This window comes from Bactrocera dorsalis, chromosome 2 (genome assembly GCF_023373825.1).
Source record: "Bactrocera dorsalis isolate Fly_Bdor chromosome 2, ASM2337382v1, whole genome shotgun sequence".
Lineage (NCBI taxonomy): Eukaryota > Metazoa > Arthropoda > Insecta > Diptera > Tephritidae > Bactrocera > Bactrocera dorsalis.
In genome coordinates, this window is record NC_064304.1 from 22,078,984 (window position 1) to 22,091,780 (window position 12,797).

Here is a 12,797-nt window from a genome sequence, read left to right on the forward strand (position 1 = left end):
GATGCTTCTGACTCCAAAAAAATATATATATATTCTAGCATAATGGGAATAGAATTAAATAATTGATATTTTCTTAACCTTTAAGTGAAATATTTTTAAATAATTTTTACTTGATTGCAGTCGTTTACAGTCTCGATAATAATGGACTTGTGAGACTTAAGTGAACATATGGAAATATTTTTGGTATATATTTAGAGGAAAACAGGGAAGAAGGATTTTTGGAGAATAAAACAAAATTTTAAGGACCAAAAATATCAAGGAAAAGAAAAGAAATAATTTAAAACAAATAAAAGAACTCTGAAAAATATATAGAAGTAAAGTAAAAAACAGTATAGATATGAGAAATAAAAAGATAATAAAAATAAAAAAAAATTCTTGCATTAAAGGAAAACTAATAGAAATGCTTTAAAAGATGGAAAAGTCTAAAAAAAATATTTTTGTTGAAAGAATTGAAATGAGTCATGAAACAAATTTTAGTTTTTTGTTATATAAAATGAAGTTTCTACTGATTTAAAACTAAAAATATGTCAAGGTACTGATGAAGAGGGCACACTAAAAGGTTTTCGGATTTTTTAACACCTTAATATTTTGTTTTTGTTGTTTCTGTTGCAATGATTCGCCATACGAGTTATTTTGATTTGTGACATGCCCAGCCGTGTAAAATCTACAGCGATGCAGACTAAACACCGAAAGGATTTATCATGTTTATGTGTGTTGTTGTTGGGAGTACTTTTTGCATACTACATATCGAACAGGGTGCGCTAAGTCGCTAACAAATGACGTATTATATGTATTACATGCTGCTTGTTTGGGAATATTTTATCAATGATGCTGCATTCTATGTGGCAATGTGCATTCCTTATGCCACGAAGGCAATTAGACTACGCAGGGTTGCACTAAAGGAAGAGGGGGGCCTAAGGAAGCTGCGCGCCTCTAACCGCAAACACACACAATCACATTGCTAACGGTTACTCTACAACTACTTGTTAAAATGCGTTCAGCCAGATGACTAATTGTAAGAGTCTAAACTGCGTAAATAAAACTAAACTGAGGCTTGTGCGGCATGACGACATAGTTATGAATATATACGCAAAATCAAAATATTATAAAATGGTTAAAAAATATATATACAACTATACGACTGAAGTAAGTGTGCGATGAAATCGGAGGAAATACACTTTACGCACAAAATATACTACCAAAAAATCAAGTGTTGAAAAGCGCTAAAAAACACACAGCTTTTCAACCAAAAAAAGTCCAAAAAGAAAAAAACAAAGAGAGAATAAAACCAAAAAGCAAAAATTTCGCGCTTTAATTGAGTGGAGTTGCACTCTTTCTTGGCTGGCAAGCACCACCGACCGTTTCAACGGCTTGCATTTTATTTCATGTGCCATTTCGGTATGGCGTGGCGTATACGCAACGCAAAGCATACGAACACTACACGCATATGGCGGTGGCGGCGCGGCGGCGACTTTGTGATTGTGCTGCGCTCGTTTCTCGCTTTATTCTGCTTGGTATTTTTCATTCATTTGAATTTGCATTTATTGCGTTCTTCATGCTTTTCTGCGGCAAGTTAAATGCGCAAGCGTCAAAGGCTTTGCCGTTAAAAAATATATACATTTTTTTAATTAACATTATTTTGCTTCAATTATAGAAATTAATCGCTTAACTATGTGCTTGCAGAGCATTTGCATTATTATTTTTATATACTTCATTTCATGGCACATTAACTAATTTGAACTCTATGGCGCTACAAAATAGCTACAAAAAGAAACTATAATGTTGTTGTAGACTTTACTGAAATTCATCGTGGGTACTGCATTGTCTGTGTCTGAGAGTGTGTTTGTATATTTGTATGTGTTGGCGTATGTATATGTGTTAAGGCGAAGGTATATCGTTAAGAATACAATATATAGTAGAGAAAAAAAGAATAAAAAAACATGAAAACGATGAAAGAAAAGAAGAAGAAGATTTAGATTTCATGGTTGAGTAGAATTTCGCTACAATACTATCTGTACGTTTGTATATTCATAAGCCAATGGAAAAATATTTTATGCGAATTTTCATAAAAGCTGCTCTCTTTTCATTTCATGTTTTTGGTTTTCTGTATTTTTCGGAAAAAATCTTTTACTCAATATGAAAGCAAAAAATAATCAAGGATTCGTCTAGGGATTTATATACATACATATATACACAATCATATGTAGAGGGACGTGAGTGAATACCATAAATTTATGCATAAAATCGTACATATATCTATATGCACGCCATTAACTTGACGTTTGTCGCCGTGTGAGCGGGTTGGACGTAACGGAATTTCACTTTAAAAGGTGAAAGTCATTGGAACGCTGACTACTTGGGGATTGATTGGTCGCACTACAGCGGGACAAAACAGCGGCAGCAGCAACAGCGGTAGCGGTAGTAGCGGCGGGGAAAAATACATACGTGGGATGGACCTTGGTTGGGGAGTTGTGTGGGTATACGCTCTTATTTTGGGTTGATTGGTTGACGACTGCTCGCATTGGTATTTAGTTTCTCAAAGGAGCAGTTATTTACATGTTTATTTATGGTTGTATAATATACATATATCTATACATATGTTATATATGTACATATGTATATATATATGTATATATATTAAATAAGTACATATTATATACGCTAGTTTCGCAAGTTGGTAGGCTAGCGCGAGCATTGCTTGCAGCTGCATACATACGTACATACAAACTATACTGGTATGCGAGTATATATAGTATGTATGTATGCATATATGTATGTATAACTTATATATAGTATGTATAGTAAAGGATGTGTAGTGCATAATAGCATATAGAAAACATATATGTACCTGGCGCAATGATGGGTTCGCCGATGTTGACGTAGAATAGCACATCCTTTTCATAGCTGCCTTCCTCAATGATTCCCAGCGGAATGAATTTTCTGCAAATTGAATGAGAAAAGGAAAAATATATTCATGAGAAAAAAGCAACAACGTGAAATTGTTGTATGCATAGAATATTGAATTGAGTTTGATGGTGATGCTGATGAGTTGTGATGAAAGCCAAATCAGTGGCAATTTTTTGAGTGAAACGGGAATCAGAGATAATTTTTTTAAGTTTTGAATTACTCCTATAATGTGCTGATTTCCATCCTTATTGTTGGTGTGATGGTAAATTGCTAACTTATAAAGTTATAAATAAGGTTGAATGATGAATTTGCTAAAAAGCAATTTAAATAGTGGAAATTGATTGCATTATATCTATTTGTGTTCGAAACATGTGGTGTACTGTTGTTACAGTTGAGTATTTTGGAGACATCTAAGCTCTTCAACTCGCAATTACAATTTAAAAAACTCAATCATAAAATGTTCATAAAGTATGAATGAAGAAAGTAAAACTGGCTTGAGTGCCTAAGCATGTATAACAACTGTGCCCCAAAAAACTACGGTGAGATTTTGAATTTTTAAACTGCGGCGCGTCCGAAAGATTTTGGAGAATTATTTTTTTTTAGGTTGGTGGTACTCGTCAGTCACATTTATGTCAAAATTTTCATGTCAGAAATATTTTATTAGTGGTTTTGAGATACGTGTTCCTTTTGGTGAGCTGCTTAAAAGTGAGTTTTTCGTTTTTTTTTTGCGAATGTCGAAATTTGTTTGAGCAAAGAATTGGCATTAAATTGTTGTTTACGGAAGTCAATTGTTCTGCTGCGGATAACGTTGAGGGGAGGGGCTACCATCAAGCCTCAACCGACGAAGCTCACGTTCAACAAATCAAAGATTTGGTGTTGCAGAACCCGTCGATATTAACAATTAGAGACCTTGCTGATGAAGTTTGAATGAAGTTGGCATATCGAAGGGCTCAGCCAATACCATTTTGAAGGACTGTTTTAGGCCTCAAGCGCATCAATCTCGACTGGTACTGAAAACAGTTGAATTTTTTTTGGAAAAAAGGAGGCGTCGCGTTTGAAGTGTGTGAAACGAATGCTTTCCGACTACCAGGGTGGTCATGAAAACGGCATTAATAATTGGCAATGAGACTTGGATCTATGCTTAACGACCCCGAAACAAACCGATCAATCGAGCGAATATTCGTGTCCCAAAAAGAGAGCCAGACAATACCCAAAAAATCGCGCCAAAGTCGCTCAAAAAAAATCCAAGGTGATGTTGACTGTTTTCTTCGATTTATCGTGGTGTTGTTGGCATTATGAAATTCCTTCCCAACCGGTCAAAACAGTCACAAGGAATATTATTTAAGAACTTGTATGACGTCCGTTTGCGTAACGACTATCCGCCTAAAAAGTCCGGAATTGTTGGAAGAGACAATTCTTGGTTTTTTACATCACGATAATGCACCATCCCATACTGCCCTCGAAATTCGTGATCATTTCCGCCAAAAAACCTCAACTCCATATCGTTCCGAAACCAACCGTACGTTTCACTCTGATCTGGCGCCGTGCGACTTCTGGCTGTTCAACCAAGCTCAAAAGACCGCTCCGGGGACAACCGTTTTGTTATACGATAGAAGGAGATTCAAGCCGCAGCGCGAGACGGTAACTGAAAGCCATCCCGGAAAGTTGACTACAATCAGTGTTGTCGCAAAATTGGAAAAATCCGTTGGCATAAGTCATTGCATCGGGAGGGGACTACTTTTGAAGGGGGAATGGAATTGATTTTGGGGAGAATAAATAAAAGAATATTCAAAAATAAATACAATGTCACCCTTATTTTTTTTTGTGGGCACTATGTGTAAAATTATTTTGCTTGTGATTTAACTCTTTAGAAGGGTAAAAATATAGTTTTTTGGCTTTGTAATTAAAGTGCAAAAAGACAGGTTACGTTAATTCCGTAGGTTAATATCCAAATTCAATGAATCTCAGATTTTTTGTTCTTTGTGTTTACCCGTGGAATTCATCAAAGTGAATCATGACATTTCCCATAGATAGTCGAAGCGGTTTTTTAAGCATACCCCATATTTTTTTAAGGCACATAATTGTTCAACACCCAACAATTTTACTAAGTTCACCCGAACGTGTGCACGAACCGATTTTTTTTTTCCAATCTCAATCTGTCACAAGCAAGGTAATAAGGAGGAATAAAGTGACAAGGTACAACATAGTTCCGGACCACCTCGTCCCTTCTCCATAAAATTTTTGCAAAGTGCAATCCTGACAAAATATTTAGGCAGCACAGCACCGCGTGTGAACCTTGTTTTGACAGTGTGGCCAGTCCATGACATTTACAATTGGCGGCGAGAATTAACTTTGCTAGGAAGCTAGTTATATAGTTATAGGAGGACCCTCTTTACGGTTCACCCTTTCACACCGAGCTAGACATATTTCGCAGTAGTCATCTTTCTGATTGTTTGATCATGGTTGGTGTTTTGAGCGACGCCAAATGTGCAGGGAGATCCCAGCGCTAGAAAGCAAGAATACATGTGAAAATTGACTCGCCTTCCAATCAGATGAAATCAGCGGTCCTTCCCATCAGCTCGATTTCCTTCCATGCCGATGTGACCATTCGTTTTATACAAGTCTGAAATTCGTCTGAAATTCTGGGAACTCAGAGAAAGTGAAATCTAGTTTATAACAAAAAATATGTTGCCAGAAATCTCTATTGATTATTAGGTCACGTGGTAAGCTGTAAACGCTCTACTTTAAGGGCAAGGTGTTTATATTGGCCAAGTGAGTGAGTTCTTTTGACTAAAAAATAATTTTTCAGTTCAGTTTTATTTTTTATAAAGACCGCTACAGAAAGTTCCACGGGCCTATTTTTCGGTAGTGAATTATTTTTTGCAGAGTCAAATAGCTCAATGGGTTTCAAAATTTTATCAGTTTTTTAATGGGGTTCACATGTACATGAATTTCCTAATATTTTTATTGCAAACTTCTTCTTTATGTGGTTTGTCTCCATACAGACAGATATTGGCGAAATAAATTCGCCAAGATTTCTCAATCAACTTTCAAATATTTGCATAAGATTGTATACTATATGTACTCTTTGAAGAACTCCCCCAGAAGTGACCGCAGAGCATACATCCACTTTCAAAATAGTTTCATATAGATTGTATACTATATTACTCTTGAAGAACTCCCAATAAGTGACCCATAGCATACTGAAATATTTCTGAAGTGGAATACTTCTTCATTCTATTTGATGGCAAGTAAAAGCATACCAACAGGGAAGATGGCGAACCCAATTTCTCCAACGTCGGATAACGAGGAGTAGACGTTCTGAAGAACAACCAAAGCGGGGGCCAAATGGATTGTCGGCAGGGTTTTTCAAAAATACTGCGGTGAAGAAATGATAAGGGAGAAAGCTTCAGCTTCTTTGGTAGAACCTGAGCAGATGAAAGCATGCTCGACGATTTGAAAATTTAAGTGTGGCTCCTGTCTGATCCATAAAAAGGAAGACAACATACAGAACTAACTAATCTGCGTCCAACTACTTTTGGGTAAGGCCTCTATCTATTCGTGCTTACTGTGTGAAAGACTGAAGCCACACCGTCAACAATCTGAAACCTGAACTTTAATCAGTTGTTGGACCTAGAAATCTACAACTGACTCAGAATTTTCAAGCGATGTTCTAAAATCTTGGAAGAGACCCGTAAAAGGAAGACCGACACATACCTACCACCACTTCAGCCGATTTTATAAAGCCGCCGCCTTCGACAAGCGGCGAAATAAGCTATTTTTTATGTCACTATAATATGAACTTAATATCCCCCCCCGCAAAGCTAATAAAGGCTATGTTAAACTGACGTTGAGAAACACCAAATGCTTCCGTCAGAATCGGAGAGGATCTCTCCGATCCGTCCGAATACCAAACGAAGTGTTTCTTACAAGAGACTTTCCTATCGTTTGAATTCTTCCATCTAACTATTGCTTCGGAGAAAATAACAATGAGCTGCAGAGCTGAATAAGAGAAGTGTTACAATCTTCTATAAGAGTCTGATGGCGTACGCCCGATTGTTAATGAATATCATAACCCTGCCGAGGAAGCAGAAGAAATAGATAAGACAACCGCTCTGTTGGAAAGATCAGGTGGCACTAGGAACTAGGCTTACACTTTGGAATCTCGTCCAAATTGGGCGCCAAACGAATGAAACCAAAAAACGATTTGGCGCGCTGTTGTAAAACTCCAGCTATAACTGCGGTTGTCTACAATTAGTGTTTTAACATAACTCGGAGCGGTTATGAAAATATATAACAAAATTGAATTCTTCTAGACTTGAATTTTATTGATGTTAATGTTAAAATAATCATACGTTATTTAGGATCATTAAAACAATGGAGAATGTTGTTAGGCAAAGGTGCGCCTTATTATAGGCAATATTTATTCGACATAATATTTTTTTTTTAATCAAAATGATTTTGCCTACATTTAGGCTTATCTAGAATAAGAATAATTTTTGATTTTTTATTATTATATTTTAAAGTTAAGGAAGAAACTGTCAAAAGCTTAAAAGTCCATGTTATTAGAAAATATATTTCTCTGTGCTGAAATAAATTTAGACATATATTTTACTAAATCAATTTACTTCGCTTTGATATGTCATAACATCTAAGAAAGATGAACGATTACTTATCACGTATCAGTTGGTACTAGATAACTTGCTTGATAAACAATAACTTATTTTCCTAACTGAGTGCATTTCTATGCGTAACAATAAATCACGCTGCTTGCGTTTGAGGTAGTGCAAAATTGCCTCATTTCAAGCTTTAAGCCATTGGTTGCGGAACATATTCGCTACGAACTAGTTCCATGGGCACTAGTAGAAACTTGATTGCATTTCTTCAAGTTCAAAGTTCTCTAATATAACCACAATTGTTCTGTTTAACCCTACAGCTCATTTAATTTCGATTTTGCTTGCGCTTATCAAAGTATGTTATTCTATGTAATACTTCCTGTTTATTGGATCACCTGCTGGGAGTTAGGATTTTCTCACTTGCAGATTAACAGCTTTACTTATCCGCATGGAGAAATGTATTATTGCTTGGGGGGATTGTTCCTCACAGCTGCTGCACTATACCATCATACTATATATTATTTACACATGCATGCAAAGCTATAAACGCGCTTTCGCAGAGTTCAGCTGCTAAATTACGCGCGACACTTGTCATAGCTGAAATTTATTGCTTTTATGCATTATGAGCTCGAAAACACATGTATAGTTATGTATGCATATGTATAGTACATGCTTATGTACATATCTGTGCACATAAAAAATTAGTGGCATAGATGGCTTTCATACATAAATTGGTTTCCGCTTGACATATCATTATCTGCGATAGATTAAGAGTTAGGAGCTTAAAGTGTTTACGTTGATTTTCAACAAAATTATGGTTGAACATCTCTTAAGAGAGAAAATCGAACATACAAGCTTTTCGGAGGACCCGGATTTATCATGGGCGATAAACGCGTTTGTGTAACAAGGGTTTTCGTATCCGAAGCGCTATTGGTTTATCCTAAGATTTTTGTGTAGAATTCAAAATTTTTTTATTCAAGACATAAACCAAAAACATATAGAATTTGAAGCAACTCGGATACTACAAAAATACTATTGCCTTTGAGAGTTTTCTCATAAAGTCTGTTGATTTAAATTTTTTTCATCGAATAAAAAGTGTCGTGGAATTAAACTACAAGGTGTTTTCTAAAGTAAACAGGTAAAAAAACAGAAAAAATGGTGTTTTTCGGCAAAATCAATTTATTTTATTCAATTTAGTCTCTTTCTGCTTCAATACACCTTTTTGCACGGTCCAAAAGCATGTCGAATGAATGTTTTAGCTCGTTGGCTGGTATGGCCGCCAGTATGCCGCTGCAAGCCTTTTGAATTGAAGCAACTCGGATACTGCATAAATACGCCTTTCCTTTCATGGGCAAATGCATTTTTCATCGAAAAATTAGGAAGTCACACGGTGACATATCAGGTGAAAACGGGAAAAATGGTGTTAATGGTTAAATCAATTTATTTTATTCAAATAATCGTCTTTCTGCTTCGAATGTTGAATTCTGATGTCAATTTTTTAGCTCGTCTGGTATGGCTTGTGCGGAAGCCAAACCGTGCACACAAACGCTTTCATGATGCAGTCCAAAAGTTCGGTCAAAATGTGATAAATTGATGTTTTTGAGATGTTCAATAATCGTCCTTCATGTTGAATTCTGAGCAACGATTTTGGTCGTCAATTTTGGCTTGTGCGGATTAAACCGGCACTACCTTTCCTGTTATCGAAGGCGGCTTTAAAATCAACGAAGAAGTGGTGTGTGTTTTACTTCACGGGTCCTTTTCAAGATTTGGCGAATGGTGAAAATCTGGTCAGTAGTAGATTTTCAAGGTCTAAGTCACACTGATAAGGTCCACACAGTTGACGTTGGGCTTTAATTTTTTGCACAGTACGCTCGTTAGAACCTTATATGCGATGTTGAGGAGGCTTATCCCACGGTAATTGGCGCAGATTGTGGGGTCCTCCTTTTGGTGGATTGGGCAAAGCATATTTAAATTCCAATCATCGGACATGATTTCAGCCGACCATATCTTGAAAAGAAGTTGGTGCATGAACCTTATCGCCTTCGCCGCTGGATTTGAATAGCTTGGCCGGTGTATTCATCGACCCCCGCCGCTTTGTTGTTCTTCAGACGGATGGTTGCTATTCGAACTTCTTCAAGGTCGGGCAATGAAACGGCTACTCCATCGTCATTGGTTGGAGAATCGGGTTCGTCATCTCCAGATGTTAAACTTTCACTGCCGTTCAGCAGGCTGGAGAAGTGTTCGCTCCACCACCCTAATACACAAAATACCATATATACCCGTAATACTCTCCCCACAAACTACTTCTTATTTTTTGCTAGCTTCTAACCAGTTCCGTAATTCAATAAAAACCCAGTGACAGATAGAAATTATTGCCAACCTTTCATCGACTCTATGAACGTTTCATACAAGTATATAGCACATGCATGTACATAGTTGTTGTAATCTTACTGAGCGCAAAGGTATTGCAAAATAATTTATTATTATACCCTAGCAGTGTGTCACAGCAAGTGTTTTGTCATCAGGCAGTCACCTGTAGGCGAAAGTATTTATTTATGTGTAGACACTCGTTGTATCTGTTGTAAGTACATAAATCTATATATTTTACGTTGTTGTTGTAGAATTTAATGCCGCATAAACTGACACTTGTGATCATAAGACTACCGTTAGGCGTGCACGCACACCTGCAGTTATACAATAGCGCTGAAGAGCCAAAGCAGGCGGCCGTGTGATGCGCCTATAGAATGTCAAGTGCTTGTGTTGCATCAGAGAGCACCCATGTACATATATACATGTGTATGTGAATACATACACATTTATGTATGCAAGCATTGTGCATGATTTCATAGATCACGACATGAAGTGTGTGGGCGTTTCTTAAATAATATAAATATTTGTTCCATGGCTCGTGCTGGGCAACTTAGCTGTAATCTAACTCATGATGTGAGGCTTTAGTGCGTTTCATACATAAATAAAATTATTGTAGCGTTTGTGCAGGTGCGTATGGCGGCTTGGTTGGGTGTATGTGTTTAAGTATGTGGCATTCAGAGGTACTCTCCTATCTTTTATGTGCTTGGCTTTGTGTAGCCTAGGCTTGTTAAAACAGCCGTTTGTTTAAACTCACATAAAGACCAATATGATAGTTCCGTTATCATGTTCCGGCCGTAAAATTTTATTATACTCATATTCTAGTATCCTGTCAGATTGAAATTAAGTTTTGTGGCTGCAAAAGCTATACGCATAAAAATTTCCTCATATTTTTGTTAATTTAACGAAAATGAATGGGCTTCCGTGCGGTGTCGAGTGGAATTTCATATGCAATAATTGTAAGACGAAAGTTAGAAAAAATATCTGAAAATTATGTTCTATAAAGTTTCAAAATTTGCTTTATTGACCAAAAATAATATTTTATGCTATAATTGGAGGCCAAAAACCTCCAAAAGCCATTAATTTAGCTTAGCAAACTGACTCTCAAAATGGCCCTGTTTCAGTTGGTAGGCACTGACTATGACTTCAGAACTGCGTATCGTTGGTAGAAAGATGAAAATGAACACCAATGTCTACTAGTAGAAAAATAAAATTTCAGCCGCCAGGTAGAGACCTGAAGAAATTATCAACAATTTTTTTGCAATATTAGTTGCTTTTAAAATATCACGCTAGATGCTGATGAGCACATAATTTACGAATATTAATCACTTTTAAAGCTAAAAGTTTCAACATTTTTTCAAGTAAACTACTCGTACAATTCAAAATATTGAACTAAATTACTGTTTTCAAAAGCAATTTCTTAAGTATTTAGCAGCTATTAACCGAAATTTCCGAAGACACTTCCAATGTGACAGCTCCACCTTCAGCAATAAAATATTGCATTTGTTCATTATGAAAATAGAAGCCATTATTTAAAATTTGCATATCGTACATACAGGCATGAAGTATGTAGTCATAAAAATATATCATCTCTTTGAAACAAAAAATAATACAACAACACACACATACATCGTGCTTAGTGAGCTAGTGAATGGTGGAATTGGCAAAATTATGTCAGTTTTCTCCGTTTGCAACAAATACAAGAGCAATAGAGAATTGAAAAACAAATGAATAAATATGGTAATAAAAGCAAGAACCGATAAATTACAATACTTAATAAAATTTACGATTCATAAAATTTGTGGAAATTGCTAAACGTTTAAAATATATTTTGATGAGTGAGTAGGAACTGGTGTGCTTTGTTTGAGTTAGTGATGGGCGTGGAAAAAATATTTACTTTTAAAATGTGGAAATGATGAATGTTATTAGTAATGATACCGATTTGGCTTCGGATCGTAATTTGAACACCGAATAGAGCTTACTTGAGAGTCCATATTTTATTAGAAAAAATTTAGAATATATTTCGCGCGCTTCGCTCAACTTATGGTCAATACAATCGGCCTACAGAACGTATTATTCGCAAAAACATCACCAATCTTGAGACCCAGCATTCATTTTTGAATAATATTCGACCGAATATCGAAATGCTCCAACGAGTCATCGAAAATTAGACTCAACGGATGGACCATCTGAAACATTTCCCATTAAATTTGAAGTTTCTGTGTTGTTTCTTTAAAATAGTAGGGAACCTCGAATGGATCATCCCTTTCACAGGTGTATTTCTTATAGCATAAAATGATACAAAAATATGTTTATTTTGATTTGATTGTTCAGTTTGCATTTCAGATTTTTCATATAGTGGTCCGATAACGGCGATGCCGAAAAATAAGAAGCTTCTTGGAGAGAAAAGAACGCGAATAAAAAAAAAAACTTTCAATAAACTTTGGTAGATATCGCTTCTTCATTATACTACCACAGAAGTGTAAACTCACAGCTGACTAACTGTCAATTTGCAGAAGATAGTTCATGTCGGCGCTCTAACTAACATAAAAGGATATGATGATAGATCTATAAGTTTTACTGCTTTCTTATGCCCATGATATCCATATTTGTTTATACTTCGCTTTCTTTAGATCATATAAAGAAGTAAGACGACTAAGTTCCGTAAACAATCTTGAAAGCCTGGATACAAGTACCCTAGTCAAAGAATACTTTTTTTTTTTTTGCTTATTAGGTAATTTAGAAATTAACTTCTCTCTTGACGTAGAAAAGTAACATTCCACATGTCTCTCATCATATCACATCTCAAGAGCGTGTTTTTTGGAAAATACGAGTAAAAGATCGAGATTTATGGATCTTTATGAATTAATGGATCTCATAAAGAGTGGAACGAAGAGTTATATAATA

General features: G+C 36.0%; 1 protein-coding gene across 11 annotated transcripts in view; it reads right to left on the reverse strand.

Moving 5' to 3' along the window:
- Positions 1-12,797, reverse strand: part of LOC105232923 (sodium/calcium exchanger 3) — a 143,254-nt gene that overhangs the window by 16,404 nt on the left and 114,053 nt on the right. For 10 of the 11 annotated variants that reach the window (XM_049447924.1, XM_049447925.1, XM_049447923.1 and 7 more), the window contains one exon: positions 2,849-2,940. In XM_049447924.1, coding sequence (XP_049303881.1) covers positions 2,849-2,940 — 92 coding nt within the window. Of the gene's footprint in view, positions 1-1,798; positions 1,832-2,848; positions 2,941-12,797 lie in introns of all 11 variants that reach the window. The other variant, XM_049447928.1, reaches the window with a different exon arrangement.